We start from the raw sequence: 27717 nt of genomic DNA, 5'->3' as shown, positions 1-27717 counted from the left end.
TTCCTTTCCTTTCCTTTCCTTTTTCCTTTCCTTTCCTACTATTAGATGTAGAATACTTGTATAGGAGCAATTGATCTGACTCATTATGCCAAGTCATTTTTTCCCCTACATTTTAGAAATGCTGATATAATCCTGAACATACTAGTTCAGAGAAACCAAAATTTTATACAAGATCCGTACTTTTTGAAATTGGTGCATAATCTTTTTGTGGGAAATAGTGTATATTCTCAACTTCTAAATATTTATAGGAAATGCATGTACTCATTTCATAGGAAGCATCTTAGTGGAGAGTAGAAGAAGATATGTAAAAGCATGACTTTCCTTTTTAGTTTTAACTTTTGAGTTCACTGAAATGCGAAAAACCTATCATTCGTGTTTTTTAGGTTTCTTGCTATCGTATAGAGAGCCATGGTTATTAGAATTCCTGAGCACCTAAATGCAAATCTGGAGCTCACTGTCCTCAAGGCAAAATGTAATGTTTGCTGACTGTCATTAACTAATGGAACACTTCAAGAATATAACTGTACTTTTTTTTTCCATCTTTAAACTTTATTACTGTATTTTTCTTCAGGGTAAAACAAAATTATGGGTCAATTTTCACTGAAGTAGGCTGGATTTATGTATTCACCTCTCATCAGTGTCAAAAGGAATTATACACATCATTCCCTGGACAACAGGATGAAAACCTATCTCTGATTGGACACTAGGGACATCAGCTGTACACATAAGATAAGTGTATAGTCGAAAAGAGAAATACATTTAGTAATTCATCTAAACCAGCATATTTTAACAATTCAAAACTTGCATAAAGAAATGTTCATGAAATTATTTACTTCCTTGTACAAGAAATCTGATATTACCATTTTTAAATACAGTGAAACATACCATCATAAAAATTGCTTTGCAAAGACTTCTAATGCAAAACTTTTCAAGCTATCCATCTTTTTCTAATAAGAAAGATAACAAATCAATAAAATGACCATTCTTTACTACTTACTTAGAATGAATTTTTATTTGTTCAAGGTAAGAGAGAGTAGCTATTTCAATGTACTTCAATATTGGTGTGAGCTTTGAATGACAAAGATTTGTGTTTGGTAACTCATCTAGCAATTGATAGGATTGAATTTTCTCAAAACAAATTTAGTCACCACGCCTTGGAAAATATTAACTTTTAAATCGCATGGCTGCTCTCTGGTCTATTTAAGATAATTTTAGAGATATTCCATCTAAGCATGGATTTTTACTGATAGCATTCACTGAGAAAACCCAGAGAGACTCATAGTAAATTGCAGGCATTTCTTTATATTTAAGTCTTTGTTTAATAAAATATAAGGATTCTGACAACATGAACTATAATAGCTTAAGAACCTAAAATAAGCCTCTTTGTATCTTTGAAAGTTTTGGTAACTACAGTTTTGAATCATTTTATCCAGCCACAGGAATATTAAACTTCATGTAAATAATAAGTGTTTGGACTGTGGCTGAAATATTTCTAATAAAAGCAGTAGGGCACAAGTTGTTAAGAAAGCTGTACCAAATACACTGTGAAGTCACACAGACTTGGATTTGTACTGAGGCTGTAGAACTTATAGAATGGCTACCAGGATCAATGGTGGCACTTCTCTATGTGTGTGCGTGTGCTCATGCATGCGTGCATTTGTCTGTCTCTCTCTTTCTCTCTCTCTCTCTCTATTCTGTATATATGTATATATGTTATATATACATATATAATATATACATATATAGGCATATATACATATATAGGCATATATATTATATAATTCATCTGTTATATAATCCACCTATTAAATAATCCACCTTTTGTTCCAAAGGGTTCTTTAGTTATTGAGATATATGTAGCATTCAGAGAGAAAGAGCATAATTATACAGCATTTGAAATAGTCATTTTAGTCCTTAGTATTGCAATAAAAGCTTATATGAAGTAACATTTATAAATATTCTGAACTACCAAAATGAGTATATTACTATCATTTATGAGAGGCTAAAACTTCAATTTTATAAAATATTATCCAAATAATTATTATTGCATCAATATGATAGTTTAGCAACATGTATTTCCAAAACATATTTAAGTTGGTTATAATATGCTTTACTTTAGAAATACAATTTTGTACATAGCTACTATGTTATTTTATTGTGATGTTTTCTTTATGGTAGATATAACACCCTCTTCAGATTATAATCCTCAATTAAAACATATAAACTCTCTAAAATGCTGCATTTGTGTTCAGGGTACAGAATCTCAACTTAAATATCAGGAAAATGTTGGTAGTCCCTATCTGTTGTTCTTTTCTCCCCTACAAATATAGACAGCATTCAAATATACCTTGAAGTGTAATCTCTTGAGCCTTATATTTTATTGTTAAGAAAAAAGATTCTTTTTCTCTAGAAAGTTTTGTCATTGCCCATCATTAAATTTTATACTGCTATATTAACTTGTCTCTTCTAGGGATTACTTAAACAGTATTAACTCATATAAGTAATGCATATTATGTCTTTTTCATTTCAAAATGATTAGATTTACTAATTGGAAAGTATTATTTTAACTAATTGAGTTAATATATGAGGTTTAATGAAATACAGATTTTTATCAGGAATGTGTTTAGCATTCAGCCTATGCTTTCTACTTTGTTTTACTCACTTTCAGTGTCTGTCTTGCTTCTCATGTTTTCCACATTTTTATATGTCATTATGAAATATCTTGAGAAATATAGAATTTATATATTCACAAAATGATAACTTTATACTTATGCCTAGCATGGTGCTGTGATATAGTTGGTACTCAGTACATACTTGAATAAACTAATCAAATTTCTCATAATTTTGCAGAATTTATTTATTTATTTATTTATTTATTATTTATTTATTTATTTATGTTATTTATGAGTTTATACTGCAAGAGAGGGTGAAGAATTGATGGTGCAGGCATAGCGAGATCAGTAAACCATAGTCTCAGTCCTCAGAGAGTGCAGTTTCCTCTGGGGGTGAGAAAGGTACTTAACTATGATATAAGGTAGAATGCAGTAAGTGCTTTGACAGTTAAAAACAAAATGATATATATTATGTGGAGTTATACTCTTTTTAAAATGTGATCTTTATGTAAACTATATGTGAAATTTTTCGCAACTACTACTATATAATATGTTGGCTATTAGTGTACTCAGTGTATTAGGAAAAATAGCATTGTGAATAGAATTGAATTATCATAAATAATCCAATTATTCATAGATTATTTATTTACCCATTCTGGAGAGATTTTCAAAGAAACAATCCTGTATACTCTGAAATTTCCTCATGTCATTTACCTAGTGTCAGTTATTATCCATGAACTAGCATTGTGTTCTCTAAACTTGAAATTATAACATACTCTAATATCTCATTGGAAGTTTGCAGCATCTCCTTTTACTGGGTTTGACAACGTCTACTACTAAGTATCCACTGTAATATAGAAGACAAAGAGTGGGTCTCAGTAATTTGCACATAGGCATCTCTAATCATAGTGAGGGCAGACCATAGATGTTAACCATTCTTGAACTGAAGGAGCATGTCTTTCTATGATTCATTTTTATCATGTGTTTCTTAACTGCATATTTTACATTCAACAAAATGTAATATTTAGGCACACTTATTTCCCTTGGATACTTTTTGTATAGAAGACAAATGTCATATTTCTTTCTATAGCTACTATGTGTCTCCTGTATTTGTTTATCCAGGTCATTTTTTTTTCTGAATTCTGAATTCTCTTTCTCATGTATCAAGAATATTATTGCTTCTAGTCTCCTTTGTTAAGATAAAGACAGATTGAGATCAAATAGTAGTAGTAATTTTTCAAGTAGCAGTTAAACCTGCCAGTTACTTATAGGGGAATGTCTTAAAGAGTAACTTTTTCTTGCAAAACTTTATTTTATATTATGCCCCTTTGTCCATGACTTTTTGTTTAACCAGCGCTTATTCCTAAAAGCAGAGTTAAGGTGGCCCTTGCCATATATGTAGCACTATACATTAGCATCTTCTATGTTGAAGGCTTTTTTCACTGAACTAATGAGAGATTGTGTAGCCAAACACTAGAGCTAACAGTTTTCATGCAGACAAAAAATGGGCGACCCTTTTTGTTTGGGTTATAGCATAATCCCAAAGTTACCTCTTTGACTAGTGAAAAAAAACCGAGGTCTAGATTACCACTTTTAAAGATGATGTCTTGGTTGGGAAGAGGAAAGGGAATAAAAATAACAACATCAAACAATAAACAAAAACAAAATGGGGTAGGATAGGATACCAAAAAGCTGGTGACTTGGCTGTAACTCTAAAGAGCTTTTTGAGATATCCTTGAAATGATGCCTACTTACAATAAACAATATGAAATATAGACAAAGCAAACATTTGTTCAGGTATAGAATAGTATAGGTAGTATAGGAATAGATAGAAAATATAAAAACGAGATTTTATTAACAATCTGCTTTGATCAAAGAATTGTAATATCCTTTAAAGTTAAGGGCTCTGATTTGCATACTACATAATGTGAAAACAAAATCACAATCTTCAGAACGCTAACTAGTTGGGAAACTCAAATAATGAAGAGTTGAAAATGAATCTTGATTTTCAAAGACAGAAAGTTTAATATAAAATATTTACTTTATCTAGTCTAGAAAGTAGAGGAAAGTGTGACCTATGTCACTACTCCTTGATTTTTAAATGATGCATTTCTTAGGGGGTATCTAGTACAATGATTCATCTGATATTTGATAACCAGGTACTTTTGTCAATATGGGGAGCCTCAGAGTTCCTCAGTTAATTTCTTCTTCTGGTTTTCAGTACAGTCTGATCATTTTTTTATATTTAGATGAGACTTATTAATATGCACATGTCTCCTCCCACTTCTATACCTATTATAGATGAGTATTTTCTTAACTTCTCCACTAAATGCCATCAAAAGAGAGCTCTTTCATTACTATTTTGGTTCTCTGGCTTATCGTAATGTGGAATCAACAGAATAGTAGAGAGATGTGCCTGAGTAAAGATATAATTATTCCTACAAAATGGTTATATTTGTGCTTTTTTTGTTTGTGTGGAGAATATTGAGCAATGGTAAAGTAGATAAGATGCTAAAAAATTCAGAGATTCTAAGTTGATGTACATAATAAAGAGCTTAGAAGAAAGGAAAGGGAGAGTTGTAAAGAGTTGCTGAGTGATAAGCTTTGGAGTAACTATAGCGTATGGAAGATTTCAAGAGTAAAAGAAGGGAATGTAAAAAGATGTTACTCAGAATAAAGTTTTTAAAAAACAGAAGCTAGAGATTTTCTTTTAAAATTATGTCCGATTGTTGGGCTCTCTCCAAAACTTTCATTTTATATTATATTGAATCAAAGTTCCTAAACTTCCACTTAATCCTTCTGTTCCTTTTCTTTGGTACTATTTGTTCAACATTTAACAAATAATTATTAATTATCTGCTAAGTGTCAGGGGCCATTCTTGGTACTGAGTGAACAAGGCAAGCAAAGTCCTTGCCCTCCTAGACTAGATTAAAAAATAATAACAAAACAAAACAAAAAACACATTGTAACCCAGGTAAACAAACAAAACTGTGTAAATGTTATGAATGAAATAAATCTGGTGCTGAGATAGAGATTAATAGGAGGAACCTATTTCTCCATAACATTGTCACAGAATGTTTTTCTGAAGCAATAATAAAGTTAAAACCTGAAGAATAAGAAGCTAGTTATGCAAAATATAGGAAGGAGAGTGTAGTAGGCAGAGGGAATAGCTTGCATAAGGACATGACACATGCAATAGCTTATTTTATTTGAGTTGGGTTCAAGAAATTGGATGAGATATCCACTGTGGCAGGAGTAAAATGAGTAAAGTCGAGTAACACGAGATGAGTTTGTCTGTGTGGTCAAGGTCCATATTTTGCTGTCTTTGTAGCTCATAATAACGACTGAACATCTTGGACAGTCAATAGGGCATTTAAAGCTAAAGAGAAACATGATCAGATTTACCTTTTGACAAATATAAATGTCTTACGAGAGCCAGGGGGAAGGCAGAATTCAATAGGAGGCTATTTATTGTTGGAAGGGATGAATTAGCTTAGACTAGAAAAGTAAAGTGAAAATAGAAATGAAGAGATTTTAAATACATTTAGGGATAGAATTACGAAGATTTGTTGATAGATTAGATAGAAGGTTTCAGGAAAAAAAGATAAAATAGAGAACATATTCTAAGTTTTTACAGCTTGAACAAGAGAATGGTATCGTTTTACAAGATGAGGAAGATGGAAATTGGAGGTGAGAAGCCTGACTCTCTCTGTTACTTCTTTTCTGTTCTGAATTTAATCATGGTTTATTTATATAAGGCTTACTTTAAAAATAGTTCAGTAGGTAGGCTGCTTTCTTTTCATGTTCCAGATTATTGATAATCATCTGAAAATATGTTGCCCTGACCTGATATAGTGCTTCAGCTATGTTTCTGATCAGAAATGAATATGGTAAGACTGTCATTTTCCACTTTCTAGATTAAACGTTTTATGCAACATAGAATAAGGTCATCACACAATGAATTACTTAATTTACTCTTAAATATTTTAGTCTCTTATCACTCAGGTTTTTGAATTACATTGTGTATTGCAGTGATAAAATGAATTTGCCCAACTGCAATATTTATTCCTATTAAACTTCGTCTGTTTAATTTGACTCATTGCTCCAGTATTGATAATATTTTAAATTTCTGTCTGGCATTAACTGATGTTGTTATTTTACTACCTCATGTGAAAATTCGATAAGCATTCCCTTTATATTTTTATTCAAATCACTCATATAAATATTGATCAGGGTGGGGCTAAGAACAGGTCGACATGATATTAGAGAGCTCCCTTCAGATTGTCATCATTTTATTAATCCTAACTCTTTAACATGTGATGACTCAACATCTCTGATCTTCACCTAATCATAATGTCTTTTCATTAAAAAAACATTTATCAAATATTGCTGAAATGCAGGTTTATCATATCAAGGATATTTGAACCTGAATTAATTTTGACCCTGTTAAAAATGAAGTTATGTCTGATGTAATTAGTTTGTTGTCAACTTATACTGCTCAATGGTGATTATTCCTTTTCTAGATGCTAACAAACATCCTTAAAATGTTTTCTAAAATTATTGAGGACTGGTTTTAGATTTAAGGTAATTTAATTAATAGAATTTACTTACTATTATTGAAAACAAAATATTTATTAAATTGCTCCCAGGTTTCTGATAACTTTTCCTTCTCCACGATTTAAAAGATCAATCAGAAAGTGGGCATATACTTCCTTTTTCTTTTTGCAATACATATGACAGAAACATTCATTTTCTGTACCTTGGTAGCTTGTATAAGCCTTAGTTCATGTAAGGCTTTAGATTCTCTGATCATCTTCCTATAGATTTGTTTTACTATTACATATGTGCCCTTTCTTATAAATTCTTCTTTTATACAAACTAAGGAAAGAGAAATTATTTTAAATGGTGACATGTAGGTATACAATAAAAGATAAGTGGGAGAACTAAAAATCTTTCTGAAAGCAACTAACTAGTTATTTAATTTAAGGACTTTTAAATTTCAAGATTATATAAATTTATTTATGATATAGATTGGATACTCAGATTTACCATAGATACATACTTTTTATTTTTTTATTTTAACAGGGGAAGGTAAAAGAATATATACTAGTAGAATAGAATTGTTGAACAAATTCTTACATTGCATTTTTATTATTTTTTCATGGGTAGAATACAAGTGGGAGATCTAGAAGAAAGAAAGGATTCATTTCTGTGATTGAAATAGAATTTGAGGTGATTTTTAACATATGATGAATTATACTGTTAGAAGGAAGAGACAGATTACCAAAATAGAGCAAAATTCATAGAAGTGAGAAGATACAAGAACGATGATGTAACTTGAAGTGTTAAGATGATGCAATTTGAAGAGGACTGATGGGCAGATTTGAGGTTGAAAAAGCATTTGAAATTGATTTTTTCAGATTTTGTTGAAAAACAGTTGTCTACATTTTTTGTCATATTTTGTTTAATAGAAAGAATTGAACCCAGATGAAAATAAAGCAACATTACTTAAAGTCATATTTTTATAATGCGTTGATACTGTGTATTATAATTATTCTTGGCAACTTTAAGAAATTTTCTAACTATAAAGAATATATGAGCTCAAAAATTCCTGCTTATTGGTTTTTCTAACAAAAAATAGTATTTAACAGATTTATTCCAGGACCAGTTAGTACTTGTCATAAGCATTAAAAATTTATTATGAAATGAATTACTGCATAAAAACAAGACAAATTGTTTTCAATAACTAACTTAGAGATTGACAGTTATAAAATTTAAAAGAAACTCAAGATTATTTAATTAAATATATCTTTATTGTGTGGCATAGAAATTTGTGTAAAAAACTACTAATGCGAGGGAGCAAGACACATATCCAAGTGTCTCTGCTAAATTGTAGAGTAAAGGAGATTTGCATAAGTAGACAGGCCAAAGTAAGGGAAATATGATGATGAATTCTCTACAAAATTCTATCAGTTATCATGTATTAGAGAGTTTATGTAAATTTTCTTTCCTTGAATTCACCAAAACTAGAAGTAAATATTAATAGGTTTGGAAAGATACGACTTCAGTTCTCTTAGATATGAGATGTTTGTGGGATTTTCCAGGGTGAAAGAGCATGGTTGTTATGAGTATTACATAAATTAATATCTGTAAAGAGCTTCAAAACAATTGCAAATGATAAGCACTATACAAGTATTCCATAAACAAATATATAAAAACAAACATCTCAGAAAGATCTATCTGAAGATGTATATAATTGTGAGTCTTAGGAATTTATTTTATTTTATTTTATTTTTTTTTCTGTTGAATTGGCTATTTTATTGATTTATTTATTAAATTTATTGGAGGTGACATTAGTTAATAAAATTATATAGATCTCAAATGTACAATTCAATCATATGTCATATGTATACTGCATTGAGTGAGTGTTAAGAATTTAGACCAGGGGTTCTCACTGAGGAAAGCTTAATAGTATCCTGGGAAGGTTTTTCAAATTATATATCAAACATATTCTCCCCGCAAGATTCTGATTTTTTTCCTGTGGCACACTTTTGATTGTCTACTAATATCTGTCTTTTTCTTCTTTCTTGCTAACAGACCCCCAATTTTACTCCAGGTATCAAAGTACCTAGCACAAAAGGCTGTATTTCTTACACTTGGGTGGCCGAGATATAAATAGAAGTTATTGGAAGGACCTCTGGGAAAGTTTCTTAAGACACATGACCTGTGCCCCTTTTCTCATTTTACCTTTTCCTCCATCTTGCTGACTATAATACACACATGGTGTTTGGAGCTCTAGTAGCTATCTTGACCCATGAGTAAATCTTGAGTATGGAAGCCATGTAAATGCAGTAAGAGAGAGATGATAAATTGTAGGAGCCTGAGTTCCTAATGACCTGGTAGATCCTCTGTACCAGTCCTGGATGGACTTTGAAGAGAAAGAGATATAACACGGTATTAATTTTTAAAATATTCCCAACCACTTTACATTTGACAGTGCCTCCATTCTCCATGAAGCTGCTTTCAATATTGTACTTTTTATTTTCACACATATCTGATCCATTTGTAAAACTTGAGATAATTCTAGTCTCATTTTGCTTTTCCTTTGTGCCTTTTAGTGTTCTGTGAAATAATTTGTCCCTTCTTTCTTACTCTGAATCTTCTTTCAGCCTTTCTGGGTAACACTAAACACTTCTTATTGTTTATTCTTCATTTCTCCTTTCCCCTCGTTCCTTTAGTCATGGCCCCCCTCTGACAGGTACCCGTTTCACTTAACATCTCTTAGAACATTGTCCAAAATATATCATTAGCTCTTAATAGAAAAACAATTTATCAGAGTCACACACAGTGGAGCTCTTTTCATCTTTTCCTAACTCTGCCCATCTCACAGGTTTTCATTTTTAAAATGAAAATCCATCATGATGTATAACACATGTGAAAACTCTGAAATATATATAAGAGATGTTATCATTGGTGCCATTGCTTTTATTTTGTTTCCACAGAATCTACATTCTCCCGTTGATTTAGAAAATTCTAGTGAACAGAGAAAATATGTTTCCTCTATTTTATACAAATTAAGAACAAAAAATATTGGCATGAAATCAAAAAAATCAAGACATCTGATTCAAAAAGGTTAGTTATATGAATTTTTACATTTAATGAATAAATTTTGATGAAGGATAATTAAATCCAGTAGAAATTGGCCATGTTAATTTTGAACTATAAATATGACTCCATGAAGTACATGTTGAGCATTCTAGATAAAATATCCATATCTCATTCAGCATTTTATAAATATATATATTCAGAAAGTTGTTTCATGATGTCAAGGACCTGATGTTGATTAAAAGTTTGTAATAGGAGAAATATGGGTTAGCAGTTTTGTTACTGTATAGCTATGTCAGCATGGTACCTTTTTCAGGAATCTGTCTAGTATAGGTTTGAATTATTTCAATTAAATAATGATATTAAATTTTCTTTAGGCTTTGAACATAATTATTTTGTTACATAAAAATAAGCTTTATCTTATTGTTGATAAAATTTTGGTTATCAAATGTGTACTTGTTTCTATTTTATTTTTGCAGAACTTTTTCTGATGAAGTTATGTCATAATCAGATGACTTTTTCTTTACCTCTGTCTTTCACAGAAGAATCATAAAATCATCTTTGTAAAATCATTTGAAGGTTTTGTAAATTGTATCAATACTTTCTCTTAAGCCTTTTAAAAATTATTGTGATAAGAACATTTAACATGAGACATACCCTCTTAACAGATTGTTAAGTCCACACTCCAGTATCGTTAACTACAGGAACCATGTTGTACAGCACATCTCCAGAACTTTTCCATCTTGTGTAAATGAAACTTTATACTCATTGAACAGCAACTCTATTTCTCCTTCCTCTAGCCTCTTAATTTTTAAATATTTAATTCTTTCTCTTTTAAAAACTCATGGTGGTGTCTTGACTCTTGTTGATTTTCTCTTTGTTTATAAACTGGTCTAACTCTGCCAGATTCTCACATGTCAGGGGCTTTGTTTGTTATTTCATCAGTTCTCCATTAGTTTCATGAACTTACATACTTCATAAAAGCTCTGCATCTTTTATTTTAAAATAATTTTATTTTTATCCAGCTATTCACCCCATAGGCTTATAAACCAAAATGAAATGAAGGAAAAATAGTAGTGCCGTGCTCCATACCCCAACTTATTCTTCCTCTACTCCAAGGTGATATCATTTAATAATTTTAGCTGACTCTTATGTTGTGTACTTTTATATTTCCAAATAACATGTTTATTTTGCTAAAATTAATTTGCAGTTTTAGATATTATCTACAAATTTCCACAGTGAAAGATGGAGATTTAATTTTTTTATAAATCTTCCCTAATACACATACATACTTATCCCCTCCTCTAATATCCCAATGGAATTATATTATCACTATTTGGAGGTTAACTAATATTTAATGTTTTAATTATGACTATGAAAACATTACAGCTGAGATACACAATATATTAGGAATATATTTGTTTTCTCATACTATTATTTTGAAAACTTGCTTGAAAATCTTGCACCATCAAACCACTATCCCCAAGCACGTATATACATATGTATTTTTTGTCAAAGTATTACTGCTTGAGCACTCCATTTCGCTGATTTACTCAGGATTGCTTGCTCTCTAAATCTTCTCTTAACAGCTATAATTTCTTCAGCTGTGATCCCCAGAATTTACTTGTCTCTATGCTGCATTGGAACTCTCATTTCCAGGATTCTGTATCTTGTTCTTTTTTGGTTTATTTTCTTATTTAATGCAGTGTCTTCATTAGTTTATTGAGTAGTTATACATGGGAGGTAAAGTTTTTAAAACTTTGAAAGCCTAAACATGTCTTTATGCTGACACTTCTTTCAGAATTTTTTTTCAGAATTGCTTTATTGTCTTCTAGCTTCCAGCATTAGCTTTGAGAAGTCCATTGCCTTTTAGTGCTTAGTTTGATGTATATGAACGTCTGTTTATTGTTTCACCGTTCTGACTGGAAACTTTTAGCATTTTCTCTTTATAGCAGGTGTTGTGCAATTTCACAGTGATTTGTCTCATAGATATTTGTTTTCTAGGGTGGATTTTCTTTCCCTTTAATTTATTGTAGCTTCTCAATCTGAAAATATTCCTCAGTTCTATATATTACTCTTGTGTTATTTTTGTAGTAAAATATATATATATATATATATATATATATATATATATATATATATACTATATATATGTATATATAACAAAATGACATTTTAACAATTTTTAACTGAACATTAAATACATTCATATTATTGTGTAACCATCGCAACCATTCATCTACAGAACCATATCATCTTCTTCAGCTGAAACTCTGTGCCCATTAAACAATAACTCCAAATTCTCCCCTCCCCATGCCTCTGAAAACTACCATTCTACTTTCTGTCTCTAGAATTTGATTACCTATCTCATGTAAGTGAAATCATACAATATTTGTCCTTTTGTGACTGGCTTATTTCACTTCACATGATGTCTATAAAGTTCATCCACGTTGTGTGTGTCACAATTTTTTCCTTATTAAGGTTGACTAATATTTCATATATGTAGATACCACATTTTGTTTATCTATTTATCTTTTGCTTGACACTTGGGTTGCTTTCACGTTTTAGCTGTTGTGAATAGTTTTGCTATGAACACAGGTGTGCAGATATCTCTTTGAGATCCTGCTTTCAATTGTTTTGGGTATATACCCAGAGGTAGAATTGCTGTCATATAATGTTATTTTTAATTTTTTTCAGGAACCACCATACTGTTTTCCACAGCAGCTGTACCTTTCTACATTTTTAAATTCAGTGCACAAGGGTTCCACTTTCTCCACATTCACACCAACACTTGTTTTATTCTTTCTTTTTTTATAATAGCCATCCTAATGGATGTAAACTCATATCTCATTGTGGTTTTGATTTGCATTTCTTTGAGCATCTCTTCCTGTTCTTATTGCCATTTGTATATTTTCTTTGAAGAAATGTCTCTTCAAGTCTTTTGCTCATTTCTTAAGTGGGTTGCTTGTTTTTTGTTGTTGAGTCGTAGAATTTATATATTCTTAATATCAATCTCTTATCAGACATTTGATGTGCAAATATTTTCTCCCATTTTGTAGGTTTTCTTTTTACTTTGTCGAACTGTCCTTTGATACATAAATGTTTCTAGTTTTGATGAAGACCAGATTATTTATTTTTTCTTGTATCGCATATGCTTTTAGTGTCATATCCAAGAAATCATTGCAAAATTCAATATCACGAAGCTTTTTCCCTATGATTTCTTCTAAGAGTTTTATAATTTTAGCTCTTATGGTTAGGTCTTTGATCTGTTTGGGATTAAATTTTGTATATGGTTTAAAGTAAGAGCCCAGCTTCACATTTTTGCATGTGTAATCTAATTTTCCCAGCACTGTTTGTTGAAAAGACTTAACTTTACTGCCACTTAATTATCTTGATCCCCCTGTTGAAAATCATTTGACCATAAATACAGGAGTTTATTTCTGGGTTCTTACTCTTTCATTGATCTATACATCTGTCTTTACATCAGAACCATACTTTTGATTACCATAGCTTTGTAGTAAGTTTTGAAATGAGGAGGTATGGGAACTACAGTTTTTTTTTTCTTTTTCAAAATTATTTTGGCTCCTTGGGGTGCCTTGAAATTCTATATGAATTTTATGATAGATTTTTCTATTTCTGCAAAAATGTCATTGGCATTTTGATAGTAATTGCACTGAATTTATAGATTACTTTGAGTAGTAGCTTAACTATATTAAATCTTCCAGTCCATGAACACAAGATGTCTTTCCATTTATTCGTGTCATCTTTAATTTCTTTCAGCAGCACATTGTACGTTTCAGTGTGCAAATCTTTCACCTCCTTAGTTAAGTTGATTCTCTATTTTATTCCTTTTAAAACTGTTGTAAATGGAATTGTTTTCTTAATTTCCTTTGTGGATTCCTCATTGTTAATGTGTAGAAACACAAATGATGTTTGTGTGTTAGTTTTGTATCTTGTAACTTTGTTAAATTTGTCTATTCTAAAAGGTGTGTGTGTGCGTGTGTGTGTGTGTGTGTAATTTGTAAGGCTTTTTACATGTAAGATCATGTTCTCTATGAACAGAGGTAATTTTAATTCTTTCTTTTTAATTTGCATGTCTTTTAATTCTTTTTCCTGCCTGAATGCTCTGGCTAGGACTTCCAGTACTATATTAAATGCAACTGGTGAAAGTGGACATCCTTGTTTTATTTCTTATCTTAAAGGAAAAATTTTCAGTGTTTTCCATTGCATATGATGTTAGCTGTGGATTTTTTCTTTTTTGACCTTTATATATTGAGGTAGTTTTCCTCTGTTCTTTGTTTCTTGAGTGTTTTTATCATCGGAGTATGTTGAATTTTGTCAATTTTTATCTGCATTGATTTGATGTTAATGTGTTTTTTTTTTACTTCATTCTGTTAATAGGTACAGTAGTTCCCCATTTTCCATGGGAGATATGTTTCAAGAACCCGAGCAGATGCCTGAAACCTTGGATAGTACTGAACACAACTTTTTTTTCCTATACATCTATACCTATGATAAACTTTAATTTATAAATTAGGCACAGTAAGCAATTAACAATAACTAATACTAAAATGGAATAATTATAATAAGATACTGTAATAAAAGTTATGTGAATGTGGTGACTCTCACAAAATAACTTATTGTACTGTACTTACCTTTCACTTAAAGTAAGCGCTTTAAGGCTTCTCTCTGGCGTGTCCAAATTGCCATCACTGCTCTTGTGCTTTGGGGCCATCATTAATTAAAATAAGGGTTACTTGAACATAAACATTACAATACCATGACAATTGGTCTGATAACTGAGATGACTACTAACTTACCAATGAACGGGCAGCATATACAGCATGGATACGCTGGATCAAGGGATGGTTCATGTCCCAGATGGGATGGTGCAACATTTTATCACACTACTCCAAGACAACCAGCAATTTAAAACATGAATTGTTTATTTCTGGAATTTTCCATTTAATATTTTGGACCATGGTTGACGATGGGTAACTAAAACCATAGAAAGTGAAACTGCAGTTAAGGGAGACATTATTGCATTGATTGGTTTTCATAGGTTGTACAATTCTTGCATTCCAGTAATAATTCCCACTTGATCCTGGTGTATAATCTCTTTACTGTGCTATTTAACTGAGTTTGCTAGTATTTTGTTGAGGATTTTTGCATCAATATTCATAAAGGATACTTGCTTTTTTTTTTTTTTTTTGTAGTTTCTTTGCCTGGCTTTGGTATCAGAATAATGTAGCCTCATAGGAGTAGGAAGCATTGTTTTTATTCAGTTTTTTGGAAGAGTTTGAAAATAATTTTTGTAAATTCTTCATCAGTGAAACCATCTGGTCTTTGACATTTTTTGTGGGGAAATTTCTGATTACTGATTCAATTTCTTTGTGAGTTACAGATCTATTCGATTTTTTTCTTCCTGATTCAGATGGTAGGTTGTGTGTTTCTAGAAATTTCTCCATTTCATCTAAGTTATTCAATTTATTTGCATACAATTGTTAATAATACTCATAATCTTTTTTTTGTAAAATTATAGTAATGTCCCCTCTTTCGTTTCTAATTTTAGTTATTTGAGATTTATTCCTCCTTTTTTCTTAGTCTTTCTAGATAAAAGTTTATCAATCTCGTTTATCTTTTTGAAGAACCAAATCTTTTTATTAAATTTCTCAACTGTTTTTATAGTTTTTATAATTTGTTTCTCTGCTTTAATATTATTTCCTTTCTTCTGCTAGCTTTGAGCTTAGTTTTGTTTTGTTTTTTTAGTTTTATATGATTATCAGGTTATTAATTTGAGGCCTTTCTCCTCTTTTATACTGTAATCATTTTCAGCCATACGTTTGCCTCTTAACACTGATTTTGCTGCCTCCCATAAGTTTTAGAATATTGTTTTTCATTTGTCTCAAGATATTTTACAATTTTCATTGTGATTTCTTCTTTAACTCATTGATTATTTAAGAGTATGTCATTTAATTTCCATATATTTGTGAATTTTCTAGCTTTTCTTATGCTGCTGGTTTCTACCTTCATTCCCTTGTGGGTGGAAAATACACTTGGTCTGATTTCAGTATTTTTAAGTTTATTCAGATTTGTTTTAAAAACATATTGCATATTCTGGATGACGTTCCATGTACACTAGTGAAAAATGTATATATTCTCCTGTTGTTGGTTGAATGTTTTGTATGTCTACTAGATTCAATCGATATATAGTGTTGTTCAAGTCCTATGTTTACTTATGGATCTTCTCCCTGGTTGTTCTTCTATCTTATATTGAAAGTGAAGCACCGAAGGCTCCTACTATTATTATAGAGATATTTTAATTCTGCCTTCATGTCTCTAAATGTTTATGTCACATATTTTGTGCCTCTGATGTTCAGTGTATGTGTGTTTATAATTATTTTATCTTCTTGGTGAATTGACTGTTCTATTATGTAATATTGCTTATTTTTCTATTTACTCAAGGTCTATTGGTTTGACTGTTAATCTTATCTAAGCTATATCTTCACAGAAACATTTAGGATGGTGTATCATGGCATACCCAAATTGACACATAAAATTAACTATCACAGACAGTTTTACTAAATGTCGGATTCTCAGTCGACAGGTTTATTATTATTATTATTATTATTATTATTATTATTATTATTATTATTATTTTAGCACTTTAAATATATCATCCCACTGCCTTCTGGCCTGCAGTTTCTACTGTTATATCTACTGATGGTCTTATTGAAAATCCCTTGTATGTGATGAGTCACTTGTCTCTTGTGGTTTTCAATATTCTCTTTGCTTTTTTCTTTCGATAGTTTATAATGTTTCTCAATGTGAGTCTCATTTTAGAATTTGTAGAGCTTTTTGATTTGTAAATCCACTTGTTTCCTCAAATTTAGGAAGTTCAGCCATTATTTCTTCAAATAATTTTCCTACTTTTCTTCTTCTTCTGAGACTCTAATGCATATATTGGTCCATTTTATGGTATTCCATACATTTCTTAATTTCCGTTCACTTTTCTTCCTTCATTTTTGTTTTTGTTTTTGTTGCTCAGATTTGGTTATTTCAAATGACCTGTCTTTAATTTTGCTGATTGTTCCTTTTGTTCAGGTTTCCTATTGAACCCCTCTTGTGGATTTTTCAATTTGGTTATTTTATTTTTCTGCTCCAATATTTTTGTTTGATCCTTTTTATAATTTCCATTTTTGTTGATATTCTTATTTCATTTATATATTGTTTTACTTATTTCCTTTAGTTTCCTGCCCATTTTTTTTGATATCTTTCAGCATATTTAAGTCATATTAAAGTCTTTGTAAGAATTTAGTAAGTCTGATATGTGTATTTTGTCAGGGACAGTTTTGGGGAATTTATTTTGTTCCCTGTTTCTTTGTATGCCTTATGATTATCTGCTTAAAATTAGAAATTTGTAAAATAGGTAACTCTTCCAATCTTTGCAGACTTGTGTAGAAGATTCTCACTATTTAGTATACCTCGGAGGCTTAAGATCAGCTTAGGCTTAAGTTCTTCTTAGGTCTTTTCTGGACATGCATCCTATCTGGGCCAGTATGTGTGTGATCTTTTTTTCTTTTGATTTTCCCCAGGTGCTTTTAAATGTCTTAATTTCTCAAAGAGTCTCTCCTCAGCTTTATTTTGAGCCCTTAGATTTTCTATTATATTTTCTTGGGCAGCTTTTTCTCAGAAATCTGTGAATTGGCAATTCCTCTGCCATATTTAATGCACCATGGTGCCCATCACTACATCCTGTTGTTTCCAGTCTGACGTCTAAACTATATTGCCATGTCTCTTCTGAACTTTGAGTCAGGTGAGCCACAAACTAGGTCCTCAAGCAGCCCAGACACAGGCTATACCATTCCAAATAAGTTATGCTCTGCTCCTTTTATTATAAAGGATAGAAACTAAAAATGGGCTGCTTCCTCCTGACTATATTGCATCACACTGGGAAGGATGTGAGGAAGGGGAAATGAAAATGCCATGAAATTTCTTACCATTTTGAAGTGGTGTTTTCTTGATTGGATGTTTACTTAGTTGCTGTAAATCTTTGACTCATTTCCAGAGTTCTTATAAAGTTATTTTAGTCATTCTGTACTTACTTATTTGACATTTCTGTGGAAAAATGAGGGCATGGGGCTTCCTAGTCTGCCATCTTCATGACCATTATTTTTATATTTATTTTATTATTTCCTCCATTCCATTTTCTCTCTATAGAACTCCTATTATTTAGATGGACCTCCAGGACTGATCCTCTAAATTTCCTCTTTTTTATTATTTATGCATTTCTTTTTATTTGTTCTCATTTCTGGGATATTTGTTCAATTTTGTCTTCTACTTTTCAAAAATTATATAGTCAGATTTCTAAAATACAGCTGTTCTTTGTTCATAGATGCAGTATCCTCTCTACATCTCTGAGGATAGTAATAACATATAAATTTGTTTTTTGGTTTGTTTTTGTGGGTTGTTCTTCTTCATGTTACATTCTCCTATTCCCCCAAGTTACTTTATTCTTAGAGCTTTTTTTGAAAAATGCTGCTAATCTTTTTTTTTTCCCACTCATATTTACAAATAATGTTCTGAAATGCTACTCGGAAGCTCTGTTCATATATGTGGTTGGGTTTTATTGATTTGTGAGTTTTAATGTAGGAAAATACAGAAGAGTCCAGACTGTTTTATCATGGACCTATAATACAAGGTTTTTTGAGAACTCTTCCACAGTATTTTGCCTGTGACATATGAATACTGCCAGTGTTCTCAGCATAATTTGGTATAAGGACGTTTATTTCCCAGTTTCAGTCAAATGCTTCATTCCCAATCCTTAGTTGTATCAGAAGTTTCTGAATATAGAATTTCTTTGATTTAACTTCTCTAGAGGGTGAATCTTTAGTCTCTTGTCAGGGCAGAGTATAAGAGTCACCTGGTTACGTGTGGTTGCTAAGACTCAGTTGATCTAATTATGCCTGTCACACAATTCTATGCTTCTAATTCACCACCTTTTAGTGTTCTGCCTCGTGAATCAACTTTCTTCTTTGCTTCCTTGCATCAAACCTTAAATTTCAACTTTATAGTGTCTGTTATCAGTTACCTTTTATCCATCTGCTTTCTAGTTTGCAAATGCTTCTTGGCATCACTCCTATTTTCTGCTTTTGTTTCTCATTGTCTTTGCACATTTATTTATTTTTGATCATAGTACTGAGATATAAGTAGGGATCAAAAAATACTTAAGTTTAAACTGTTTAATCCATTGTCTTTAACCTTAAGTCTATATTCATATTTTTAATTAAGCTAACTTATATCCACATTTTATATTAAATATGTAGGAGGATGGAAAACTAGAAAGGGAAGAAGGAGAGAAAAGGGAGTTTTGGGACACTTGTCAGGTCCAGGAAAAGGATGTCTGAACCCTTGGAAAACATCATTCATAAATCATGCAGTCTTGATTGACTTCCCTCTCAAGTAAATGCTTTGTTCAGCCACAAGTAATGAATTGTGAAAATTAAAATGTGTTAGCCATCCCAATGATAGATAAGGTCACATTGTGATATTTAATTTAATTTATTTTCCTCTGTTTTACAGATGTGGAAAGTGAGTTTAAAGAGCTAAGATAATTTGTCCAAGGTCATATAATCTAAAAGTGTCAAAGCTGGTACTAATTCCAGGCTCTGTTTCATGATTCCAACTCTAATGCCCCTTTCGTTTAACTATAATGCTTCCTGAGGTCTGTAAATGTATTGCTGTGGAATAATTAAATCATATGCGTGGGGTTATGGTTGTAATTTCTCTTTCTGATAGTTTATTATTGTTATATAAAAATGCAACTGATTTCTGAATATTAATTTTGTATCCTGCTACATTACTGAATTTATCAGGTCTAATAGTTTTTTGGTGGAATCTTTACCGTTCCCTATATGTGGAAGCATGTCATCTGCAAAGGATGACAGTTTTACTTCTTCCTTTCTAATTTGGATGCCTCATATTTCTTTTTCTTTTCCGATTGCTGTGGCTGGCTGGAACTCCCATCACTGTGTTGAATAAAAGTGGCGAAAGTGGACTTTTTTTTCCCTGTTCTTAATCTTAAAGAAAACACTTTTAGCTTTTCTCCATTGAGTATGTTAACTGTGGGTTTGTTATATCTGGGCTTTATTACATTGAGGTGTGTTCCCTTTATTCCCACTTTACCAAATGATTTTATAATAAATGATGCTGGATTTTGTCAAATGCTTTTTCTGCATCTACTGATATGATCATAAGATTTTTATCCTCATTTTGTTTATGTTATGTATTATGTTAATTGATTTGTAGATATTGAACCAAGCTTTTATCCCTGGAATAAATCCAACTTGGTCATGGTATGACCTTTTTAATGTATTGCTGAATTCAGTTTGCTGATATTTTTTTGAGGATTTTTGCACCTATGTTCATCAGGGATATTGGTGTATAAAATCTTTTGTAATATCTTTGTCTGGTTTTAGAATGAGGGTAATGCTGGCCTGCTAAAATGATCCTGAGAGACTTTCCTCCTCTTGAATTTTTTAGAATAATTTGAGAAGGACAGGTGTTAATTTTTCTTTGAATATATGGTAAAATTCACTTGTGAAGCCATCCAGTCCAGGACTTTTGTTTGTTGGGAGTTTTTCGATTACTGATACGATGTTGTTAGTAATTATCGGTGTGTGCAAATTTTTTGTTTCTTCTTGATTCAGTCTTGGAAAATTGTGTTTCTAGGAATTTATCCATTATTTCCAGATTGTCCAATTTGTTGGCATGTAACTTTTCATAGTTTTTTTTTTTTTTTAATAATCTTTTGTATTTCTGTGGAGTCAGTTGTGACTTCTCTTTCATTTCTGCGGGAGGGTCCTCTCTCTTTTATTCTTATTAGTCTGGTTAATAGTTAACAAAATATTTGTCTTTTAAAGAACTTGCTCTCGGTTTCATTGATCTTATGTATTTAAGACTCTATTTAGTTTATTTCTGCTTGGATATTTATCATTTCCTTCCTTCTACTCACTTTGGGCTTTGTTTGCTGTTCTTTGTCTAGTTCCTTTGGCTGTAAGGTTAGATTGTTTATTTGAGATTTTTATTGTTTCTTGAGATAGGCTGGTACTGGTATGCATTTGTCTCTTAAAACTGCTTTCACTGTGTCTCATAGATTTTGGATTGTTTTGTTTTTGTTTTCATTCATCTCAAAGTATCTGATTTCTTTTTTCATCTTGTTGTTAACCCATTCATTGTTTAGTAGCATGTTATTTAGGATGTCTCTTGTGTTTTTTAAATTTTCTTCTTTTAATTGCTTTCTAGTTTCATACCGTTGTGGTCAGAGAGTGATATGATTTCAGTCTTCTTAAATTTATTGAGGCTTGTTTTATGGCCTAATGTCATCTATCCTGGAAAATGTTCCACGTGCTCTTGAAAAAGATGTATATTTTGCTGCTTTGCTGGTGAAATGCTCTATAAATATGAATTAAATCTATCTGGTCTAATGTGTCATTTAAGGCTGGTGTTTCTTTGTTGATTTTCTTTCTGGATGATCAATCATGGATGTCAATAGAGTGTTAAAGTTCCCTGCAATTACTGTAATACTGTCTATTTTGCCCTTAATGTCCGTCAATATTTGCTTTATAAATTTAGGTGCTCCTACATTGGGTGCATAAATGTTTACAAGGGTTATATCCTCTTGTTGGATTGACCCCTTTATCCTTATGTAGAGTCCTTTGTCTCTTGTTACAGCCTTTGTTTTAAAGTCTGTTTTGTCTGAGATACATATCATTACCCCAGCTTTTTCATTGTTGTTTTTTCCATTTGCATGAAATATCTTTTTTTCATTCCTTTTACTTTTATTTGGTATGTGTCTTTCAATCTGAAATGAATCTCTTGTTGATAGCATATGTATGGGTCTTGTTTTCTTATCCATTCAACCACCCTGTGTCTTTTGATTGGAACACTTGATCCATTTACATTTAAAGTAATTGTCAATATATAATAAGTAGTTATTGTCATTTTATTATTCATATTTATGTTCTTTTTTCTCTCTTTTTCTTCTTAAAGAAGAAGTCCCTTTAACATTTCTTGTAATACTGGTTTGGTGGTGATGATCTGGTTTTAGCTTTTTCCTATCTGAGAAGCTCTTTATCGTACCTTCAGTTTTAACTGATAACTTTGGTGGGTAGAGGAGTCTTGGTTGTAGGTTCATGCTTTTCATCGCTTTATATATTTCATGTGCCAGTCCCTTCTAGCCTGCAAAGTTTCTGTTGAGAAATCATCTGACAGTCCTATGGGAGTTCCCTTGTAGATAACTAACTGTTTTTATCTTGCTGCTTTAAGGTTCTCTTTTTGTCTTTAACATTGATATTTTAACTACGATGTATCTTGGTGTGGGCCTCTTTGAGATCATATTGTTTGGGACTCTCTGTACTTCCTGGACATGCCTATTTTCTTCACCAGGTTAGGGAAATTTTCCATCATTATTTCTTTAAATAGGTTTTCAATCTCTTGTACTCCTATGATGTGAATGTCGATACACTTGATGTTGCTCCAGAGATTCTTTAAAATATCTTTATTTATTTATTTTTTATAATTTTTCTCGTTGCTTTTCTGATTGGTGTTTTCTGCTACCTTATCTTCCAAATCACTGATTCAGTACTCTGCTTCATCTAATCTGCTGTTGATTCCTTCCAGTGTATTCTCTATTTCAGTCTTTGTATTCTTCATTTCTGTCTGTTCTTTTTTATGGTTTCTGCATCATCTTTTATATTTACTATCTCTTGGTTGAAGTTCTCACTGAATTGATCTATTCTTCCCCTAAATTTGTTCAGCATCCTTATCACCATTGTTTTGAACCTTCTATCTGCTATATTGCTTGCTTCCAGTTTGTTTAGTTCTTTTAGGGAGGTTTTCTCCTGTTTTTCATTTGGGAGCATGTTTGTCTTCTGATTTTGGCTGTCTTTTTATATTTGCTTCTATGCATTAGGTAGATCTGCTACATCTCTTGGCAGCATGGCCTTATGTAGTAGTTGTCCTGTGGCGTAGTCTTCTCGGTTACCTGAGCCGGTTGCTCCATGAATGTCTCTTGTGTGGTTTATGTGAACCCTCCTATTGTAGTTCAGCTTTGATTGCTGTTGTTGTTGTTGTTGTTGTTTTTTTACCCTACTGTTTTAGTAAATCAGACAGTTTTAAATGTACATTGTCCTAGTATTTTTTATTTTCTTACTGAGTCCATTTTATAAAAACAAACAAATAAGAAAAAACCATACAAAACACTTTTAATATATCTTAGAAAATTAGTAAAAAATTAAGAAAATTCAGCATATTACATTGTACAATATTTAGGTAAGAGTGTTTGAAAATTATAAATATTTTGTTCCATCTAAACAAGGCACATCATAAAAATACATTTTGAAACTTTTTTCATATATAATTCCTATAAATGATCATATCTCAAGTAAAAAGCCTGGTTATGACAAGCATTCACGCACTCTTGAAATTTTCTGTACAGACCCTCAGACTGACTGGCTGTGAGGACTGGCCATGATTACAATGGGGGCTGTCCCCGCAGAGTGGGATTCGCCCCAGCAGGGCTCTGGCAAGTAGTGCATTTTTCTACTTTAGGACTATTTAATCCATTTTGCCAATTTTTATATAATAGCATATAGTCAAAGTCATACAGGATGAGAATACCTTTTCCTCTTAGCAGTAGATCTTCCTTCAATATAAAATTTTTCCTTTCAGAATGATTAGTGTAATTTCTTTGTCTGATTATACTCAATTATGGGCTACACAAACCTTAGTTTGGAAGATTAGAAGTTTGGCAGTTTCTTACTGCCATTTAGTTAATATTAAGTAATAGCATTGTGTTTGAGAAGCAGACCCTTTCTGGACTATATATTCCCTCTAAATTGAAATTTGAGCAATATTGAGAGTACTAAGTGGGGAGAGTGCTATGACAGTGTCATAAGAAGTAGCATCTTTTAATATTCATGATTTTCATAAAGAGAATCCTTTTCAATTTGGCTTCTACCTATTCTTTGGCATCTGTGAAATGTTAGTAAGTCCATTAGATCAGTCTTTTCATTTCTTAAATATTCTATTTCTTCACTGATTTTTCTTTTGTGTACTTAACCAAGAAGTGAGAGAGATGTATTGAAATCTTAAACTATAACTGTGGATTTCTTTGCTTCTCCATAATTCTATTGAATTTTATTTACTACATTTTGAGATGATTCTATTAAGGATCTACAAGATTATAATTGTTATGTATTCTTGGTGAATTGAACCTTTTATTGAACCTTGGTGAATTGAACCTATTATATATTTATTTGTTCTTAATAATGTTTTTTTCCTCATACTCTATTTTGTCTAATATTAGTACAGTTTCACCAGCTGTATTTTGGTTAAAAATTTTCTAATATAGTTTTCCATTCTTTTACTTATGACTCTTTGCTTTATATGTGTGTCATGAAAACAGCGAATAGCAGGGCTAGCTTATTTATCTCTTTTATATGTATTATGTTTATTGAAACATCTAGGTCTGTTTTTGTATTCTGCTTTTTTTTTTCAATTTGTTTTACTCTTGTTCTGTTTTCTTCTTTTTTTTCACATAATCTATAGCTATATTTCTTCTTTATGTTGACTTTTTTATTTTCAAATAATTTCAAATTAAAAAAGGGATGAAATGTACAAATTATTTCTGTATATTCTTCACTCATACCTCAAATGCTATCATCTTATATAATCATAGTACAATTATAAAAACAAGAAGTTAGCATTGGTGCAATACTGTTAACTTATCTATGAACCACGTTTGTATTTTGCTAGTTGTCTGATTGATGTCCATTTTTTGGCCTCAAATCCAATCCTATTATCATCTGAGTTTTAATTTTGTCTACCTATATGTGTTTTACCTGTTCTATTTATTTTTATTTTAGCTTTTTAAAAACAAACAGCAAATCTTACCAAGTTATTTGATCAAACTTAATTTAAGTATTATTTGTACCATCTCCTAGATTTATTTCTCATCTTGTTTAATCTCACTTTTCTTCAAAAGTGTTTATAATGTGAGGCTACAGTAAACCTTCTTTCGAACTTTTATCAGAAGCTATATTTTTGCCCTTATATTTGACTAATAAATTAGGCAAGTTTTAATGTCCATATTTAAAATTATTTTTTTCAATAATTTAAAATATCATTTCCTTTTTTTTTGCATTTAGTTTTGCTATCGAGGAATCTGATGTCATTTTACTCTTGTACCTTTAGAAGATTTTAAAATTATTTCTTTGTCTTCAGTATCCTTAAATTTCACTATTTGTGTGTATGTATGTGTGTGTGTGTGTGTGTGTGTGTGTGTGTGTGTGTGTGTTCCTCTTACTCTCTTCTATTTGCATGTCTTTTGTTACTTCTTCACGTATTTTTTCCCCTTTCATTTTCAGTTTTTTCTCCTTCTGGAGCACAAGTTACCTAAGAACTTTCACTTCTATCCTCTATATCTTTCAGTATTTTTTTATTTTTTATTTTTTGTATCTCTTCATCCTCCCAGACTTTTTTTGGGAGAATTTCTCAATACGATCTTTAAACTCATGAATTATTTTTCAGTAGCATCTCTTTTACTATTTATATTATCTGTGTAGAAAAGATTTTCACTTATCTACTTTATTACTATTTTTTCTCATTCTTTTTCATATTGTTTTTCTTTTTCTATTCTTACATTCAATATAAGTGTATAAAATTATTATACTGTCTAATTTTGCTCTCAGTAGCATCTTTTGTTCAGCTTGTTATCTTTCTCTTGATGTAGTTTTATTTTAGCCTATGAGATCATATTTCCAGGGGTACTGGATTTTCATTTTGATAATGTGAATTGGGAAATTGCCAATTCTAAACCCTCATCTATGCCAATACAGGTAGGTTCAAGGACAGGAGAAAGGGTGAGCTCTCTGACAGAGACCACCAAGCTCCACAAATAACACACTCTTATATAATGTTGTCTCACCAGTTTTTGAGATCAGTTTCTCTTCAAAACTTTATATAGAGAGAATCTACCTAAAATGTAGTTCACTATTCATAGACCATATTTTTATACTAATTTTTTCTTGACCAAATTATTCCAATAGACTCCCAACTGGTGGTTTTTTTTGTTTTTGTTTTTTTGTTTTTTTGCTACTAATGCATTATTTCAAAAACATATATCTGATTATATGATTTTCTTGTTCCATACTTTAAAAAAAAGGATCATTGCCTATAGAATAAACATTTTAGTGTGGCTTTCAAGTCCTTACCTAATCTGGTTTGAGGTTATTTTCTACTATTGGATCTCAGTATTTTTCTTTTTTTATGAAGGCTATGTTCTATTTATATGGTACTACTCATAATTCCAAGAATATAACACTGTGCCTATGCTTATGTTTTTTTCTCCACCGAGAAGCACATCCATTTTTACTTGTTAAAACCCACTTACTCTGTGACACTGTAATTACATTTGCTTTCTCTACTAAGGTTTTGTTCTCTCTAATAATTACAATTAATGCCCTTATATGCATTCCATAGCACTCTGTTTGTACTTTTAGTTATGTTTGTTTTCAGCAAACTTTCCCTTGCCAAAATATGAATGCCTTGAAAACAGTGACTGGATTTTATCTTTCTCTGTCTTCTGTAACAACTGGAAGTATACTGTGCCCATACAAGATATTGTTAGGTGATATTGAATCAGTGTTATAAATGAAGTCTACCTTTATCTGAGAGAGGTAAATTGCATGGCAACAAGTGAGGAAATGGGTAGTAATTTCTTGTTTCCCTCTCTTAAACAGAACTTTCATACATTGCTATAGAGTTAACAAGGAATCAGTGAAATCTCCCTATACGCCATATATGTAGTTATGTGTTTTTTAATTCATTTTTTTCAACGAATATTTATAGAGTAACTGTGTACTTGTGATACGGTAGTGAACAGCTGCTCTGCAAGCTTATAGAGCAGTATTTCTTAGACTTTCTTAATCTCAAATTGTGGCACATGTTGAAAATGATAAAATTTATATGGCACACTGAGGTAAACTGGGTGGTTTGGAAGAGATTCTGCATGGGTCTGATAAAAAAATATTCATTCTATGTTATCTAATTATAAGGGAAAGCAGTGTATTTGGAGATATACATATATGTGTGTTTTATGTCTACATCATGTTTCTTATGTGTATAATAAATATGAAACTTCTAAATAAGATATTTTCAATATTTTTAATAAGAAATTACAGCTTAGTTCTGTAAATGTGAATTTCTGCAAGTTAATTATGCTTAAAATAACTATATTCCATTTCTGATCAAGATTTAATATTTATCTCTTATTTTTGTACTCTTTAGTGAGAAATTTTAAAATTCTATGCTTAATGCTGGACTTTAAAAAAATATACAAATATACTAATTTGATAATTAAAAATAATAGATTGTTTTATTGTATTGAATACTAGACAAGCAGTCTTGGACTAGGAGAACAAAACAATATTTATTGAAT

The 27717-nt window shown here is 31.1% G+C and overlaps 1 protein-coding gene across 1 annotated transcript in view; it reads left to right on the top strand.

The window, feature by feature from the left end:
- LRRIQ3 (leucine rich repeats and IQ motif containing 3) overlaps nucleotides 1–27717 on the top strand; it is a 164740-nt gene that overhangs the window by 96632 nt on the left and 40391 nt on the right. The window contains exon 6 of the mRNA XM_039838596.1: nucleotides 10115–10244. Coding sequence (XP_039694530.1) covers nucleotides 10115–10244 — 130 coding nt within the window. The remainder of the gene's footprint in view (nucleotides 1–10114; nucleotides 10245–27717) is intronic.

This window comes from Pteropus medius, unplaced genomic scaffold (genome assembly GCF_902729225.1).
Source record: "Pteropus medius unplaced genomic scaffold, Ma_sr-lr_union100, whole genome shotgun sequence".
In the NCBI taxonomy this organism is placed as follows: Eukaryota; Metazoa; Chordata; class Mammalia; order Chiroptera; family Pteropodidae; genus Pteropus; species Pteropus medius.
The sequence above is the reverse complement of the archived record's forward strand: the minus strand, read 5'-3'. Positions and strand labels throughout refer to the sequence as shown.